The 18979-nt window shown below is 45.7% G+C and overlaps 1 protein-coding gene across 2 annotated transcripts in view; it reads left to right on the forward strand.

Annotated features, from left to right (window-relative positions):
* The window catches only part of LUC7L (LUC7 like), a 108868-nt gene that overhangs the window by 78375 nt on the left and 11514 nt on the right, over positions 1-18979 (forward strand). For both annotated transcript variants that reach the window (XM_029576183.1, XM_029576184.1), the window contains exons 7-8: positions 299-393; positions 9154-9192. In XM_029576183.1, coding sequence (XP_029432043.1) covers positions 299-393; positions 9154-9192 — 134 coding nt within the window. The remainder of the gene's footprint in view (positions 1-298; positions 394-9153; positions 9193-18979) is intronic.

An 18979-nucleotide genomic window follows, 5' to 3' on the forward strand; every position in this document is an offset into this window, starting at 1 on the left:
GAGTCTTAGGTGCCACATTTGCCAGAAGATAAGCTCAAAAGATTTGCAAGGTTGGCTACAGCACAGAGTCGTTTTCATGAGTAGAGATTGAATAGATTTTCTGGTGGTTGAACCACCAGAAAATCTGAGGTTTCAGTCTTTTTTTAAGTCTGTAGAACTATATGCCATATTATATCCACCCCGCCATACTGAGATCTCCCATTTCAGTATTCATCGATTAGGATGTATTTACATATTGTGAGTTTTATCATTCCAAGGTCTGTTTAATGCAGTATCTATTTCTGTTTTGCAAATCTAGAAAGCAGTGGCGGAAAGACAGAAGAGAGACAAGGAACATTTGAGGAGAAAAGCACAAGAACAAACACAAGGACGTGATGAGAGAATGAAGAGACGGTTAGTGAGCACAGTAATGAGATGAGCCGTGTGTGTATGTGCTTCATACGGAGACTTGGGACTTTAAGGCTCTAGAATTGCACATTTCCTAGCATGTAGCCAGATGGATTCAAGACCAGTGGGTATTGTGCTCTCCTGATAGCAGATGGGAGACAGAGTCAGATTTCAAAGCTGATGTCACTCTACATATCCCGTGCAGTAAGCTTAGCTCTTCAGTATTTCTCCGTCTCCTTAGCAGGAGAGGACACTATCCCACATAGAATAGTGTTAACATTTAGAACAGAGAAGAGATAGAAATGTACCTTTAGGAAGATCGAGCCCCGCTCTCCTGTGGTGAAACCTAAGGGTCCCTCCCCCAGTCGAGAATTCCTGAGGTGATTTCCAATATCCCTCAAAGGTAAGCCTTGGTCCGGTAGCCGGTCTCCGGCATGGACTTAGCCCCCAGGGTGGCTGAAAGGCAGCAGGTGCAGATTCGAGCACGGCGGTGAAGGTATTTCCCTCTCCCCCCGCAGCTGGAGACCGCCCAGCATGCGACCGGTAAGCGCCGAGACCAGGTAAAGTAGAAATCTTCAAATTTAAATTCCAGGGCTCGAATAGCCGTACTGATCGACTTCTTCTGACGAGGTTTAAAGGACACCGATTGGGTTGAGCAGCCCGGCTTTGGCTAGGCCCCGATCTGGTGCAAGAACCCACACACCTGGAGACCCTCGGGGGTGCCATCTTGCGATCGGGATCGTTGGTGTCATATTCCCCCCTTGATAGGTGGTACTCAGGGACAGGCCGGGCAGCCGAGGCACCTAACTTGCGAGTGTCCATAGAGACATGAGCAGAGTTGTATGCACAGCAACGCGCACAACTGTGCGCATATCTGAGCGCACCCGGCGCGCACAACTAGTGCAGCCATGCGCATAGCTGCACGCATAGCCACATTTTGAGAGCTACCACGCGCACAAATAATGGCACCACCATCCAAGAAGGCAAAAGGACACTTCCTTTGCATTGTCTGCCACATAAGAGCCGCGCAGCCTGAATTTGAGTCCTGCTTGTGCCCGCAGTGCGAAGAGGCTCAGGGGGAACCGAAGCCCGGGCCCCTACTGTCGGAGGAGTCTGGAACTACTGAAGATTGTTCCCCGGACCTATGTATCTCAGACTCGGCCTCCCCACAGGCGGGCACCTCTGGGCCCCCTACTCCAAGCCCTCCTGGGCTCAACATGGACCCAGGGACCTTCTCCTGGGTAGAATTCTTCAAAGGCTGTAAACCTTCATTCAGGCACAACCAGCCCCGATGGCACACTAGGCTCTCTACCCATGCCGGAGGCGCAAGTTCCTCCCGGCACTGTTGGGATGCCTCGAGACATGCCTCACCTAACCAAGAACTTTCCTAATAGGGATCCGGACACCTCAGATAACGAGAGTGACTCCCTGGAAGAAAGAGAAATTCCTCCAGGGATGGAACCATACCGAACCATGCTTCGCTTCTTCAACAAGGACGAATTACCAGCCCTTGTTTCCCAGACTCTAAAGACGCTGGGTATCCCAGGCACGGACCCCATGGCGGAACCAAAGAACAACCCCCATCTTGGTATCCCTTTGTAAGGCCTCATGCTACTTTCCTATGATGGAAGCCATCCGGGAACTGATTGACCTGGAATGGAATGCCCTGGAGGCCAGCTTCAAAGGGGGCTGGGCCTTGAAAGCCCTATATCCTCTGGAACCTACGACCAAGGAGCGTCTGCGTTTCCCCAAAATGGACGCCATTGTCTGCGCGGTCTCAAAGCAAACAATGATTCCCGTTGAGGGAGAAGCGGCACTGAAGGACATGCAGGACAGACGATTGGAGTCCATCCTTAAGCAGGCCTTCGATGCAACAGCAATGACACTGCAGATTGCTTCCTGCTGCGCACTGGTGACATGCTCCTGTTTACTCCTCTCAAGAGACACAAATACGATGGAACCGGCAGCATCCTTCCTCACGCACACTAGCTCAGACCTAGTGCGCACCTCTGCCAGGGGCGTTGCCTCTGTAATAGCTGCCAGAAGACAGCTATGGCTACAAAATTGGTCTGTGGACGTGACATCTAAAGCGAATCTCACGAGAATGCCTTTTAAAGGATATCTCTTGTTTGGAAGTGAGTTGGAGAAGTTAGCCAACAAATGGGGCGAATCTCCAGTGCTCCGACTACCAAAAGATAGGAATAAAAGACCACAACATTTCTCCCCCAGAAGAACCAAAGTCAGAGGATCGCAGCGTTTTAGACCCTACAAGAACCCACAGTTCCAGGCACCTTGCCCCTCCTGAAGGCTCCAGTCCTTTCGGAGCAGACGCACCAAAAGAGGAGCAGGACCGGGGGCAGGCTCCAGCCGTACCCCACAATGAGAAGAGGCCAGCCCATCCACAGGAAGAAGCCATAGGGGGCAACTTACCCTCTTCTACCAAAGATGGGTCGAAATAACATCGGACAAATGGGTCCTAAACATCATTCGAGAAGGATACTCTATGGAATTCCACAGCATCCCTCGAGACAAATTTATGAGATCTCCCTGCCACTCTCACTCCAAGAGACTGGCAGTAAAAACCACATTAACAAAGTTACTCAGTCTGAAGGCAGTAACTCCGGTGCCCACACCCCAGCAAAATACTGTGCGCTATTCCATTTATTTTATCGTTCCCAAGAAGAAAGGATCATCCAGACCCATCTTGGATCTCAAGAATGTCAACCGTCATCTACGAGTACCACACTTCCGCAAGGAAATCCTGCGCTCCGTTATAATGGCAGTATAACCGGGGGAGTTCCTAACCTCCCTGGACCTTTCCGAAGCCTATCTTCACATCCCAGTCCATCAGGATCAGTAGTGCGTCCTGCACATTGCGATACTGGGTCCCCATTACCAGTTCCGGGCGCTACCCTTCAGTCTAGCAACCGCCCCCAGGACCTTCACCAAAATTATGGTGGTCGTGGTGGCAACACTGAGGAAAGAAGGGATTCTGGTACACGCTTATCTGGACGATTGGTTGATCAGGGCAAAGTCTTCGGAGGAGAGCCGGCAGGAGGTGAGCTACTGCAGGAGCTCGGATGGGTCGTGAACACTGGCAGAAGCAGTCTACAATCCTCTTGATCACTGCAGTACCTGGGGGCCCAGTTCAACATCAAACAGAACAAAGTCTTCCTTCCCCCTCAGAGGAGAAGAAAACTGATGGAACGATTACGACAATTGATGACCAGTGCACGCCCCCAAGTCCTCGGCCTCATGGCATCAACCCTGGAGGTCGTTCCGTGGGCAAGGGCCCATATGCAACCACTCCAGCACTCCCTACTGTCACGATGGAACCCACTGTCCCAGGACTACTCAATTCACCTCCAACTACCAGTAGAGGTTCAGGCTCAGCTCCAATGGTGGCTATAAGAACACCACCTAAGCAGAGGAGTACGCCTATCCCCACCAAACTGGATCTTGCTCACCACAGATGCGAGCCTGCGAGGGTGGGGAGCCCACTGTCAGGAACTGATGGCCCAGGGACAATGGAGCAAGAAAGAGGCGGAATGGAACATAAACCGCCTGGAAGCTCGAGCAGTCAGACTAGCGTGCCTGCATTTCAGCCACAGTCTCCAGGGCGAGTCTATCAGAATAATGTCCAACAACGCGACAACAGTTGCTTACATCAACTGCCAGGGAGGAACCAAGAGCCAGCAGGTGTCTCTATAAATAGACCCTCTCATGGCATGGGCAGAGATAAACCTACAAGGGATCTCAGCCTCCCACATTGTGAGAAAAGACAACGTCTCAGCAGACTACCCCAGTAGAGAGATACTAGACCCGGGGGAATGGACGCTGTCGACCACAGCCTTCCAACTAATAGCAAATCGCTGGGGCCTCCCAGACATGGATCTACTGGCAACCCATCTCAATGCCCAAGTTCCCAGGTTCTTCAGCCGCAGACGAGAATCACAATCCCCGGGAATCGATGCTCTCGTCCAGACCTGGCTACAGGAAAATCTACCGAATGCCTTCCCTCTGTGGCCACTACTGGGCAGGGTCATCTGCAAGATAGAGCATCACAGGGGACTAAGAACATAAGAACATGCCATTCTGGGTCAGACCAAGGGTCCATCAAGCCCAGCATCCTGTTTCCAACAGTGGCCAATCCAGGCCATAAGAACCTGGCAAGTACCCAAAAACTAAGTCTATTCCATGTTACTGTTGCTAGTAATAGCAGTGGCTATTTTCTAAGTCAACTTAATTAATAGCAGGCAATGGACTTCTTCTCCAAGAACTTATCCAATCCTTTTTTAAACACAGCTATACTAACTGTACTAACCACATCTTCTGGCAACAAATTCCAGAGTTTAATTGTGCGTTGAGTAAAAAAGAACTTTATCCGATTAGTTTTAAATGTGCCACATACTAACTTCATGGAGTGCCCCCTAGTCTTTCTATTATCCGAAAGAGTAAATAACTGATTCACATCTACCCGTTCTAGACCTCTCATGATTTTAAACACCTCTATCATATCCCCCCTCAGCCATCTCTTCTCCAAGCTGAAAAGTCCTAACCTCTTTAGTTTTTCCTCATAGGGGAGCTGTTCCATTCCCCTTATCATGTTGGTAGCCTCTGTACCTTCTCCATCGCAATTATATCTTTTTTGAGATGCGGCGACCAGAATTGTACACAGTATTCAAGGTGCGGTCTCACCATGGAGCGATAGAGGCATTATGACATTTTCTGTTTTATTCACCATTCCCTTTCTAATAATTCCCAACATTCTGTTTGCTTTTTTGACTGCCGCAGCACACTGAACTGACTATTTCAATGTGTTATCCACTATGACGCCTAGATCTCTTTCTTGGGTTGTAGCACCTAATATGGAACCTAACATTGTGAAACTATAGCATGGGTTATTTTTCCCTATATGCATCACCTTGCACTTATCCACATTAAATTTCATCTGCCATTTGGATGCCCAATTTTCCAGTCTAACAAGGTCTTCCTGCAATTTATCACAATCTGCTTGTGATTTAACTACTCTGAACAATTTTGTATCATCTGCAAATTTGATTATCTCACTCGTCGTATTTCTTTCCAGATCATTTATAAATATATTGAAAAGTAAGGGTCCCAATACAGATCCCTGAGGCACTCCACTGCCCACTCCCTTCCACTGAGAAAAATTGTCCATTTAATCCTACTCTCTGTTTCCTGTCTTTTAGCCAGTTTGCAATCCACGAGAGGACATCACCACCTATCCCATGACTTTTTTTTACTTTTCCTAGAAGCCTCTCATGAGGAACTTTGTCAAACACCTTCTGTAAATCCAAGTATACTACATCTACCGGTTCACCTTTATCCACATGTTTATTAACTCCTTCAAAAAAGTGAAGCAGATTTGTGAGGCAAGACTTGCCCTGAGTAAAGTCATGCTGACTTTGTTCCATTAAACCATGTCTTTCTATATGTTTTGTGATTTTGATGTTTAGAACACTTTCCACTATTTTTCCTGGCACTGAAGTCAGGCTAACCGGTCTGTAGTTTCCTGGATTGCCCCTGGAGCCGTTTTTAAATATTGGGGTTATATTAGCTATCCTTCAGTCTTCAGGTATAATGGATGATTTTAATGATAGGTTACAAATTTTTACTAATAGGTCTGAAATTTCATTTTTTAGTTCCTTCAGAACTCTGGGGTGTATACCATCCGGTCCAGGTGATTTACTACTCTTCAGTTTGTCAATCAGGTCTACCCCACATCTTCTAGGTTCACCGTGATTTGATTCAGTCCATCTGATTCATTGCCCATGAAAACCTTCTCCAATACGGGTACCTCCCCAACATCCTCTTCAGTAAACACCGAAGCAAAGAAATCATTTAATCTTTCCACGATGGCCTTATCTTCTCTAAGTGCCCCTTTAACCCCTCGATCAGTCTAACTTCAGTTAGTCAGCCAGAGCGACTCACTGCTCTCTTGATTATCAAATGTTGGTACCTATTCAAACCAAATCACACTACCTCAACACCTTTCCAAGGTGAGTAACTGAGCTGAACTTTTCAACCTTTTTACTTAGGTATACACTGCTCCTAGCTTATTTCTAGCTTCTGGCTACTTTTTGTGGGGGGGGGGGGGGGTTGTTTTTTTAAACAAACACTCAGTTCTGCTTACTAGCTGCCTTACAGACTTTAAAAAATAAACACACTACCTACTGCTTACTAGCTGCCTTATTGACTGACTATTTAAAAAATACAGTCTAACTTGTTTATTCACTGCCTTACTGACTATTAAAAGCACAAACACACTAAATAATATTCCCAAATAGTTAACTTTGCCCCAATACTTTCAAAAAAGACAATGTCCCAAGCAAAAAACTTACTGATTCCTTTCAGCCACCAGCAAGGTGATTCTCTCCTCTCAGTGCTCCCACTGGAATGTGACTAGTTCCCACTGGAATGGGACTAGTCGCCCCGGACTGGTCAAGACGACCATGGTATGCAGATATGCGAAGACTACTTGCGGGGGACCCTCTATGCCTACCTCCACACAGGGACCTTCTCCAGCAGGGCTTGATCCTCCACGAAGATCCGGCTCGATTCTCTCTTACGCCTTGAGAAGACTAGTCTGAAGAAGCGTGGATACTCAAAGGCAGTGATTGACACCCTGCTCCGAGCGTGCAAGTTCTCCACATCCCTGTCTTACATATGGATCTGGAGAATATTAGAAGCCTGGTGTGAGGACTGCAAGACTCTCCCACGGAGAGCCAGAATTCCCATGATCCTGGAGTTTCTGCAGACTGTATGAAGAGGGAGTTGAGTGACAACCCCTTAAAGGTCCAAGTTGCTGCGCTGGCCTGCTTCAGAGCTGAAGTGGACGGTATCAGGCTATCAACCCATCCAGATGTGTCCCGCATCCTGAAAGGGGTTAATCCACTCCGACCACCCCTGAAGTGGCCGGTGCCTCTATGGAATCTGAATCTAGTGCTAGGCTTCCTAGCGGGAGCTTCCTTCAGACCAACTCGCGGTCTGTCACTACGTCTCTTAACATTGAAGACGGCATTCTTGCTGGAAATATGTTCAGCTTGTCGCATCTCCGAACTCCAGGCACTATCCTGCTGGGAACCGTTCCTTAGGTTCACGCCTGGAACTGCGCACTATCCCCTCCTTCTTACCGAAAGTGGTTTCCCAGTTTCACTTGAACCAAACCATCTCGTTACCATCTCCAGATATAGATATGGACTCTGAAGACTCACGCCTTCTTCGCCATCTAAATGTCGGCAGACTCCTAGTACAATACCTGGAAAGATCGGAACCTGTGCGCAAAACAGAGCACCTGTTCATCCTTCACAGCGAGAAGAAACAAGGGGAAGCGGCCTCGCGGGCGACCATAGCCCGCTAGATCAAAGAAGTAATTAAGGTGGCCTACATAGAGGTAGGAAAGCCCTTACCTCTTCAAGTTAAGTCTCATTCTACGAGGGCCCAGGCGGTGTCCTGGGCAGAAACCAAGCTGCTGTCGTCCGCCGAGATCTGTCAAGCAGTGATTATTGTCTTCCATACACACCTTTTCCAGGTTCTACTGCCTGGATGTTCAAGCCCAGGAGGACACAGCCTTCGCAAGAGCAGTACTAAGTGGACCAGGGGCAGCTTCCCACCCTGTCCGGGAGAGCTTTTGTACATCCCATTGGTCCTGAGTCCATCTGGCTATAAGCTAGGAAATGGAGAAATAACCTGATAATTTTGTTTTCCTTAGTGTAGACAGATGGACTCAGCATCCTACCCACGGCTGCCCCAGAAAATGAGAACCGCGAATAACAAACCTCAAGATTAAGCAAATACGGGTAAGCCATGGACTACCCCTAGTTCAAGACACCCATAGTTTGTCTGGTGTCGGCGTTAATTGGTTGAATGCACTAGCGGACTCCAGTTTGAAAATCAGTTTAACCAGTTCAAGTTAATCAAGTTATTTAAGCAAACATATATCCACAATGGCTTTTCGAGGTGAATACTGAAGAGCTAAGCTTACTGCATGGGAATATGTAGAGTGTCGTCAGCTTTGAAATCTGACTCCGTCTCCCATCTGTTATCAGGAGAGCACAATACCCATTGGTCCTGAGTCCATCTGTCTACAGTAAGGAAAATTAAATTATCAGGTAAGTAATTTCTCCATTTTTGTGACATTCAGCACATTGCTTTGTTTCATTTTACTAAACTTGCTGCACACTAACCTTTTTATTTCAAATTTTTGGGGACAGATTTACTAAATTAAATGATGTCAAAGTAATGACAGTTTTCTGAATCATGTTTATTGCTTAATGACCGCACTGTGTAAAATTATTGCTGTGTACACCAATATATAAGCAGTCTATAACTGAATAGTGCCCTGTATGCACGGAGCGGCAGTTACTACCCTCAACAGAAACATGGGGGTAACCTGCACAGAGTGGCAGTTACTTCTATAAGAAACTTGCTGGTCAGACTGGATGGTCCATTTTTGGTCTTTTTCTGCCATCAATACTACGCTACTATAAATGATTTGCGACTGTTATTGTGTACACTGGGGTGTGTGTGTGTGTATATATATGACAATGCTATGTTTGGTAACTGTACAGTGCTGTATATGCTGACAGCTTTTATAAAGGCTCATTCTTCTGTAACTAGAGCACCGAATGACGTACTTAAATCATTGCTCTGACTGTATAGTGCAGTATAGAATAACAGTGCTTTATGAATAGAGCATAACAGATTAATTATTTTTCTAATATAATTTTCTTCTTTTTGTAGGTCTAGGTCTCGGTCTAGATCCAGAAGCAGAGATCAGGGGTGAGGATTTTTTTTTGTTTTATTTTTAATGTTCTCTAAAAATCATAACATAATTCCCAAAACTGTGCTTTCAAATTCTTAATTTCTGAAAAATGTTCAGAATGATTTGGGCTTTTATGAGTAAATTAGCTGAGAGAGTAGTGGGACAAAGTCTGTGTCCCATGCACACACTTTTTTTCATATCTTTTCTTACCTACTCAGGCTCTCACATACTATTTCTGTCTCCGTCTCTTGCATACCCTCTCTCTCTGGCTCGCTCACACAGGCGCTGTTTACCTTCAGTGTTTGCCACTTTGCCTCTTTCTGTGCTGTGTTGTTTGTCATACTCCACTCTCCGTTTATACATGCTGCATGATGTTTTGGATTCTTATTTTACTGGTGTGCATATTATTTTGCGAGAGCATGGCCTTATCTAGATTTAGTGCATGGTTAAGTGCATTTTACTTGTGTCACTTTCCTAGATCATGTGTTAACATTTAGTGCATAATATTGGCATGTGTGTGTGCTGTTAACCATCTAGTGCTGTGGGAAACACAGTAATTGGTCAGTTCTTCAAACAATTTCTCAATTTATATCTATCCTTTCCATTGTCTGACTTCTGGTTGCAAAACTGGGGTGAGCCAAAAGATGCATCCATCAACAGCTGCATCCCAAACCCCAGAGAAATAGTGATTCTCCGAGGACAAGCAGGATGTCAGTCCTCACATGTGGATTACATCATCAGATAGCCTGGCCCAGAACTTTTATGTCAAAGTTTCTAGAAGTTTTGATTGTTCCTCACTGGGCATGCTCAGTGTGTCACTATCCTACACAACTATGCAGAGACCTTTTCATCTCTTCTGCGGAGCCCACTGGTTGTGTTTCCTAACTCTCCTGCTCCAGCTGTAGCCATTTCATTAAAACAAAATTGCAGATTTTATTTGTTGCAGGACCCAGTGGTCTTTTTTTCACCTTTTTTAGTACCTTTGATTTTTCAGTTGTTTTTTCTAAGTTTCAGTTTTTCTTGCCCAACTGATGCACCACTGGGCATCAACCATCTCGTGGTCATCGAATTAAACTTTTGCTTCCTTTATTTTCCCTCCAGCCATGGATAAGTAAACCAGCAGTTCCCAAAGATACCTCCAGTGTACTAGGGTTACATCTATCACAGATCCTCATGATAAATACATATTTCCTAGCGTGTAGCAGATGGACTCAGGACCAATGGGTATAGTATACTCCTGATAGCAGTTGGAGACTGATCAGATTTCAATCTGACGTCAGCCCTAGTACATATACCCCTGCAGGAAGTGCAGCTCTTCAGTATTCTCCTCGAAAAGCAGTGTGGATATATGTGACTAACTTGATTAACTTCAAAACTTGAATAACTTGATTAACTTTATAATTTGGTTAACTTGATTAATTTGAACTGGTTGAACTGGCTATAGCTGGAGACTGCCAGTGCCCTCAACTGGGAAACGTCGACACCTGGTAGGATGGGTGTCCTAGATGAAGGAAAGCATGGCTTACCCTTGAATCATTCGCTCCCGGGGATGTCCCCCGAGAATTCCATGAGTAACGGCAGCCGTGGGTGGGATGCTGAGTCCATCTGTCTACACTAAGGAAACAAAATTATCAGGTAAGTAATTTCTCCATTTCCTAGCGTGTAGCAGATGGACTCAGGACCAATGGGATGTATAAAAGCTACTCCCGAACTGGGTGGGAAGCTGCCCGTGACCCACTTACAACTGCCCTTGCAAATGCTGTGTCCTCCCGAGCCTGAACATCCAGGCGGTAAAACCTAGAGAAGGTGTGGATGGAGGACCATGTCGCCACCCTGCAGATCTCAGCAAGTGACAGCATCTTGGTTTCCGCCCAGGACACCGCCTAGGCTCTAGCAGAATGGGCCTTGACTTGTAAAGGCGGTGGGCTTGCCTGCGTCCACATAGGCCGCCTTAATGACTTCTGGTTGCTCGCAGGGCCGCTTCCCCCTGCTTCTTTCCGCTGTGAGGATGAATAGATGGTCCGTCTTTCGTACGGATTCTGACCTTTCCAGGTATCTGACTAGGAGCCTGCCGACATTCGGGCCGATACAGTACAGTGCGCTCCAACGGAGCGCACTGTACTGTATCAAGTTATTCAAGTTTTGAATCAAGTTATTCAAGTTTTGAAGTTAATCAAGTTAGTCACATATATCCACACTGCTTTTCGAGGAGAATACTGAAGAGCTGCACTTCCTGCAGGGGTATATGTACTAGGGCTGACGTCAGATTGAAATCTGATCAGTCTCCAACTGCTATCAGGAGTACACTATACCCATTGGTTCTGAGTCCATCTGTCTACACTAAGGAAAACGAAATTACCAGGTAAGTAATTTCTCCATTTGTTCCTGGAGGCATTGCATGATGTCCTAAGGTGTTGCTTGTGTGCAACATGACCCTGAAAGGATGACTGTTCTGTTTGGATCATTGGACAACCGCTGAAACATTGACTCTTCAGTATCAGAGGCATCAACATTGAGGGACCCAGGAGCTGTACTAGTCACTGGTGATGCATCAGGGGAGCATGCCACTCCCTTGACATTGAGCAGTGATTAGGACCAGAGAGAAAAGCTGTCGTCTTCCTACTTGAAAAAAAGTGTCTGATTCCACTTCAACTCCAGCATTGAGAAATTCTGATGCTAGGCATTGAGCATCTGTCTCTGTCAGAGCATGGACAGTCTGGCTGTGGCCGAGACACTACCCTCCTTCCCTCCCCCTTTTCCTCCTGAAGCAGCCCTGTGGAGAAGAGAGCTCATCTTCACTGAAGATCTGGGAGCAATGCCAGTCTGTGAGGGTCCAGGTATCAGCCACTGATACACCTCTCCGTTCCCAGAAAGACGTGGCCACCCCTCCTGCCTCCCAGTTGGTGTTGCCAACTGCTATCTTTGAAGAGGGGCTGCATAAAAAGATTTAGACTTTTGACAAAGCACTGTGAGGCTTTTATGCTTTGCCATCTAAGGCACTGGGGCAAATGTGATCTAAAGTCCAGCTGCTGGTGGCCTAGCATTGGTGCCAGTTTCTGTGCTGATGCCGCTTTCCCAGAGAGGAATCTGTGACTATTGCAGGTGCCCTGATAATGATCTCCAGTTCATCAGGGGAGGAAGTTCCTTGGATTCCAGGCCCCAGCAGATTCTTGCTTCCTTCTGAGGCTTGGCTGCAGGATGGGCACCATCTGGGTTTTCACCACTGACACATACCAGTTGAGATCTGACTGAATTCTGAGGGTACAGCTACAGATTTGGAGATGTCTATGAAGAGTGATCGGGTCTCTCATCTGATCCCTCTTCTCTAGAGAGATGGAAATCCCTCCAGAAGACCTTTCCTACTGGCTTTATTTGGAGAATGGCAGAGGCTATCCCCTTTACTTTACAGACAGAGGTTGAAACTAGAAATAAGAAGCTGGACATCTCCAGTCTGTGGAGCTCCCCTAAGAACGTAGTGGAAGTTCACAAAATCCTTCAGGAGGTGCAGATGAGGATGTGGGAGATCCCTTTTCTCTTTGGCTGCAGCTAATAAGAAGGCAAACATGACTAACTCATTCAGAAGGGTCCCTGATTTGAAAAAAGGCAGCTACCATACCATTCCTCTATCCAGTCAGACCAGGCCAGAACAGTGGGTTATGCATGTCTACCAGTAGATGGAGACAAACAGGCTCGCTGATGTTACTCCTTATATACCTCTGTGCTGATATCAGCCTGCCAGTATTGTCTTTCTCCAGCAGATGATTGCAGGCATCGCATGCTGTGGACTGCAGTCGGACTAAATGAAGAAGTTAGGGGATTGCTTCCGAAGTGGTGGTAGAATGATCCCTCCCTCAGTTGTGTGGTCATGAGTCCTTTTGAACAGTTTTGGCAGCTTGCACAGTGACAGATGTTATCTTCCTCCTCCGGTTGAGTAATGGCGGGACCAGGTAGCTTCCAAGTGTTAGGTAGTAGGATCTGGGTTTTACTTTCTTTTTACCCAGTTTCCTCTTCCCTCCTCTTCCTATTTCTCCCCTCCTCTCTGCTGCTACACCCCTCAGTTGATTGCTTTTCATTCTTGCTATGCTCCTGTATCTTTAAGTTAGAGAAGCTGAGCTTGTGTTTGTCTCCAGTTGTTTAAAAATAAAAATAAAAAGAGAGAGGAAAGGTGATATAGCTGAAACTTGTGCTCCGTGGCTGCTGTTTATTGGTGCAGGACCATGGGGAAAGCAGCTTGGGGGTGAGTGCTTGTTTCTCCATGGAGAGAATGTTTTGAAGAGGAAGAATAGCAGGAAAACTGTCAGTACTCAGTGGCACCTGAGGGCAAGGAAAGCTGTACTCTGGAGAATGCAGTCTTGTTGCATTTGTGCAAAATACTGGGAGACTCATTCAGAATGATGATTCAGGTGTTCCAGGGTAGAGGAAAGGACCTCCTTCAGAGGGAACTTCTGAAGTACTTTTCCCACCAGTGAACAGTTCACCGTGTGAACTGCGGTGGCCATTTTACAGACTGCAAGTGAGTGAAAGAGAGTCAATTTCTCCTTTTCACTCACACTAAGCTATGGTTTTGTGCTTCAGTGGGGCAGCAGTGGATATGGGGTCAGGATCAGCTCCTTCCCAGTAAGGTCAATTCCCTGATCAAATGTCTCCTCTGACCATTTCAGGGAACATGACTGTGTTGCAACAGCATACATGCCTTATTAAAACATTTGTGAAGGGATCAGGAGAAGTCTTCGTTTGTTGAAGTGTCTGCCATAATGCGTAATGGTAACCACTGCTGGGGATCTAAGTCTAGAAACCTGGCAGAGTGCTCATAATTTCAGTTCATATTCTTGAAGTTAGTTCCTGTGATCTACTCCAGGTTTTCATGGTATCATTTTGGCCAGAAGGGGAGTGGATAACTATATGAATTGCATTGGCTTGGTCCCACAATCCACTCCCCAAGTTCTGGTGCCTCAGGGAGAGGGAAGTTAGCTTCTGGCACAGTGAAACCGTCCAAAGGTCTCATCAACAGGGTATCACCAGTACTTCTGACTGCAAAGTAGTCATCCAGTGACTGAGTTTGTGGATTGTGAGACTCTGTTTGGCAAGTGTTGCTTGTCACCCTGGAAAATTCACATTTTTTATTTTGTTGGTGGTGGATGCTTTGGTTGGGTCCATGACAAATGGTCTGCATCCCAGTGGAAGGTGGGATGGATCTTAAGGGTGCAGAGACAGACAGCATTAGTATTTGAATAGGCTTAGGGGCCATGAGCATGGCTCTTCAGATGTCTGCCTGTTTCTGTGCCTTTTGTGAGATTCTTCTGAACTCTTCATGAGTGAGCTCTCTACTCTTTAATCAGGGAGCTACGTGTTAAACAGATGCTGCTCTGTTTTTGGCGCAGGCCTAGAGCATAGCAGTGGTTTCCTAGCAGTGACTTGGCAATTGTTCAGCAAGCTTTATCTTCAAGTATAATTTGACTAAATTGCCCTTTAAGGATTGACTCTAGTTTGTCAACAGCCTGGAAAACTGGGATGGCATAGCATGAAGGTCCTCTCTAGCAGTTAATTGTCTTATGGAAGGAATCAAGACTTAAGGGGATTCAAGTCCTGGTATTTCAAGCAAAAAAAAAAAAGGAGCAAAGGATAAAGTGGAATGGACCACATTATGAAGGTTCAATAGGTCCTGGAAGGGAAGGTGTGGGGGAAGGAACCCTCAACAAGATGGATGTATGCACTTTTTTTTTTGCTCATTCCATTTTCTGACAACATTATGGTTACTCGTCGTCAATCAAGGAAAGAGGGATGTATACTCTACCTTGCAGGGGTTTCTCAATTTGATGATTGTTTAATTCCAGCACCAAGGATCCAGGAAGGTTTAGGATGAGAATTCCTTTCGTTTGCGGTCCTAAAGAAAAATGGGTACTTTGTTCCATCCTGGTCCTGAATCAGGTCCATGACTTCTTTAAGGTGTAACCCATTATTTTCTGCAAACCTTAAGGTCAGTAATTAGGGCTGTTTAGAACGGAGAATCTTTGACCTCTTGGGGTCTGGCAAAAGCATGTTTTCACAGCTTAATCCAAAAATATAGCGCTCACTGAGATTGCATTCTAGATTTCCATTTTCAGTTTTGGGTGCTGACCTTTAGGCTAGCTCCTGCCTAGAGAACCTTTTTTTGGAGGTGATGGTAGCGATGCTGCATAGGGGATGGTATTTTGGTACTCCCTTATCTGAACACTTGGCTGATAAGAGAAAAAGCCTCAGGAGAGCAATTTGGCTTCTCTGTGAGTGTTTCAGTTGCAGGAATTGGAATGGTTTATTTCCTTTTTCTCCAAGAGAAATCTTCAATCCTTGAAGACCCTGGAATGTGGGGGAGATCAACTCAATTTGATATGAAGATTGTTCAGTTATACATCCCTGACCTAAGAGCACAGAGGTGGTATAGCCATATTCTAGTGCTGAGGATGGCCCACCTTTATCTGGTGTGCTGCAACTTAGTCTCTTAGAGTTGTGATGGCAGCCTTGGATGCAGCTCTATGGGCGAGGACATATGTATGTCTGCTTCCAGGCTTTGTCTTCCAGGTGGAATTCCATGAGATTCACTGCCGGAATCAAGAAGGTACTTGTAATGATGGACCGTAGTCACATCGGAGAACAGTCTGTCGGGCTGGTAGGTGTAAAGTTCAGGAGATGTTTGCTCATGGACAATGATTTCCTGAGGAAGCAAGCTGGTTTTTCAGTCATTTTGAAGGCAGTACTATTTGGGTGATTCTCAAGTTCACAATTTGGCTACTGGATCAGGTGATCAGTGTAGTGTCTGACTTTGACATGATGGTTGTGTACATGGATTGTCAATGGGAAAGCTGGAGGTCTCAAGTGTTAATAGAAAGGGACTTCTTTCCTTGAGCGGGCAGGAATTGCAATTCAGGTTCGTGTTGAACATAGCAGGAATGTACCGTCGCAAAGTCTGCTTCCATCGCAAAGTCAGAGGTACAGGGGAATGGGTCCTTCTCAGAGAGCCTTCGATCAGATTGGTCATGACATGGGGGACTGTCAGGTTTGGATCTGATAGTAACTAAACCAACTACAAAGTCTTTCTTCCGGAAGAGAAAGACTCATTCATCCAGGCTCATTACCTGGATTTAGAGAGCCCTTGGGGAGGATGTCAAACGTTTTCTCTCCTTGGCCTTTGATAGGCAGGTTTCTACAAAGTTTGATGAGCGTTCAGGGGTGGAACTGCTATTTGCTTTGCACTGGCCTCACTAGCTGTGGTGTGCAGATCTCTGATATCTGCTGTGCAACAGCTTCCTACAGCTTTCCATTCTCAGGGAGTTGCTTTGCTAGGGCTCGATGCTTTGTGAGGGACCGGTTTGCTCCTTGAGAGGACATATTTTTTTTTTTATTATTTATTTATGCAATTTTACAATTATTCAAGAAATCTTGTACAGAATCAGGGAAAACAATAATCTTAGTCGGTACTTATAACATCAGAATCGTCTAATTTTAACCAAGAAAATAAAAAACAAAGGTAAGAGACATATCTCTACTTATTGTTCCACTGAAGAGATCCACTAATGGGAGGGCGGATCTTTACCAAACCTATCAAACACAACAGGATCATACCAAATTAAGGATAATTCCGGATTATTACAGCACCCCACACTATTTGTGAGAAATTATGGAGGATCCTTCAGGGTACATCATCTATGGCCACTGGGGTCTTACCAACCAAGAACTGTGTTAGTTGGGGCGGATCAAAAAAAACATAAGTATTTTGCAAGTATTTAACCACACATTTGCATGGAAATTTGAGGAAATATCTAGCCCCAATTAACAAGACCTGAGGTCGCAAAAGGAGAAAGGCCTTCCTTTTCTTCTGTGTCTCACGAGACAAATCAGGAAAGGCTCGGACCATTAAACCAAGAAATCTCTCATTTCTATGTTTTATACTCAGTCTCAGAAGTCTGTCTCTATCTGTATCAGAGGCAAAAATCACAATCAGGGTTGCAGGTACCGCCATTTCAGTATCCGATGTTTCCAGCAATGCTGTTATGTTCAGAGGTTGATCAATCACTGGTGTTTCCATCTCTAATCCATTTCCTTGATTTTCTGCCGATGTTCTAGGCTTTGGTAAGTAAAAGGATTTCAAAATCATTGGGCTCTGATCGGGTGGGATTTTTAGTATTTCAAGCATATATCTATTGAAAACTTAACTTGAAGACCTCACTGGTAACTGTGGGAAATTTATATATCTGACATTCCTACTTTTAACACAGTTCTCTAGACTCTCGATCTTTTGTCCCATAATTTTATTATCTTTTATAATCATTGCTTGTACTTGTTGAATCGTCTTTATCTCAGTCCTGATAGTCACTGATTGTTGGTCTGCCTCCATATTAGATTTTTCATACACCTCCAACTTTTGTTCAAATTTCCTCAGTTGCTCCATTGCTGGAGTTAGTTGTTGTAGTATGTTTGTCCTCATATCATTAATGGCTTCCCATAAAGTCTCAAATGAAAAAACCTGAGGTCTTACCATTGCTGGTATTGCCTTCATGGCAAAAACTGTAGCAGCCATAGCGTTTCCCTCAGTTAGGAATCCTCCTCCTTCACCGCCATGCCCCTGATCGTTTGTTGGGCTTGAGGCAGCCGTCGGCAGCACTCCTGCTCCTGCTGAGAGGAAATCATGACCACTCCGGTTCAGAGTATCCTCCCCATTCTGTGCTGCTTCTCTACCGGCTGCTGGGTCTAGCGGTGGAGTCCTCACTACGGGACTCAAAGGTGACATAGAACCAAGCAGAGAAGGGAGCTCTACTTCCCCTCCCCCACTCTGCAACGGTTGGTCTCCCGCTTCTCGAGTGCTGCGTGTGACATGGGCATCCATCGGGCCGGAGGGAGTGCTCACCGAGGGATCAGCAGGGTAAGATGTCCTCGGTTTGCGCTTCCTTCCCATGTTGGGTAAATGTTTCGCAAGAAAAAAGAAGAATCTTTAGCAGTTAACTCGAGGACGCTCTAGTCACAGTGTCTCATCCGGTGGCCATCTTGGATCCTTGAGAGGACATTTTTAATGAAGAATGATTATTCTCAAGGTGTAGTGGCAACATTATTTAAGGCTAGAAAATTCTCCTCTTCCTTGGCCCATTTGCGGGATTGGAGAGTTTTTGAAGATTAGTGCTCTGGGCGTCAATATTCCTGGGGCTGCACTGGCTCCACTACCATTGGAAGTTTTTGGGCACAGTTTGTTCATCTTCAGATTATTTTCCTAAGGTTGCTTGTGGTGAAGACTATTTATTTTTTCCTAGGCACTAGTTGTTAGCTCAGAGGGTATCTGAGTCACAAGCACCTTCTTATAGGGGAGCCTTACTTATTGATTTCTAGGGAATCCATTTGCTTCCCTCCTTTCTTCGGAAGATTTATGTACTTGTTCCGTCTTTTGCCTTCTTTTAGTTGGTAGGCAGAATTTTGAGGTTTACGCAACCTTCACTTCCTGGTCTTAGGGAAATATCTGTTGAGATTTCTAAAGATTTCTAGTGCTTTTTGGCAATCTGATCATCTTTGTCCTATATGGAGCACAAAAGGAGGAGGCAACCTTTGGGCTACTGTGTGGTGCATGGTATTATAATTATAGCACTTTCTGTGGAGTAAAGCTGTCTCATGGTCGTCCTTACATACCCTCTCTAGGGATGACTACCTGAATATCTGGGCTCAAGAGGGGACCTCCTTTGTCTTGGTGGTAGTGCAAGGGGCTGAGGCAGCGTTTTGCCCTATTGGGGAGTAGCTTGGGTACATCCCACTGGTCTGACTAGATGAATAGGAAGGTGAAATTAT

The sequence above is a fragment of the Rhinatrema bivittatum genome, chromosome 14 (genome assembly GCF_901001135.1).
Source record: "Rhinatrema bivittatum chromosome 14, aRhiBiv1.1, whole genome shotgun sequence".
Classification (NCBI taxonomy): Eukaryota; Metazoa; Chordata; class Amphibia; order Gymnophiona; family Rhinatrematidae; genus Rhinatrema; species Rhinatrema bivittatum.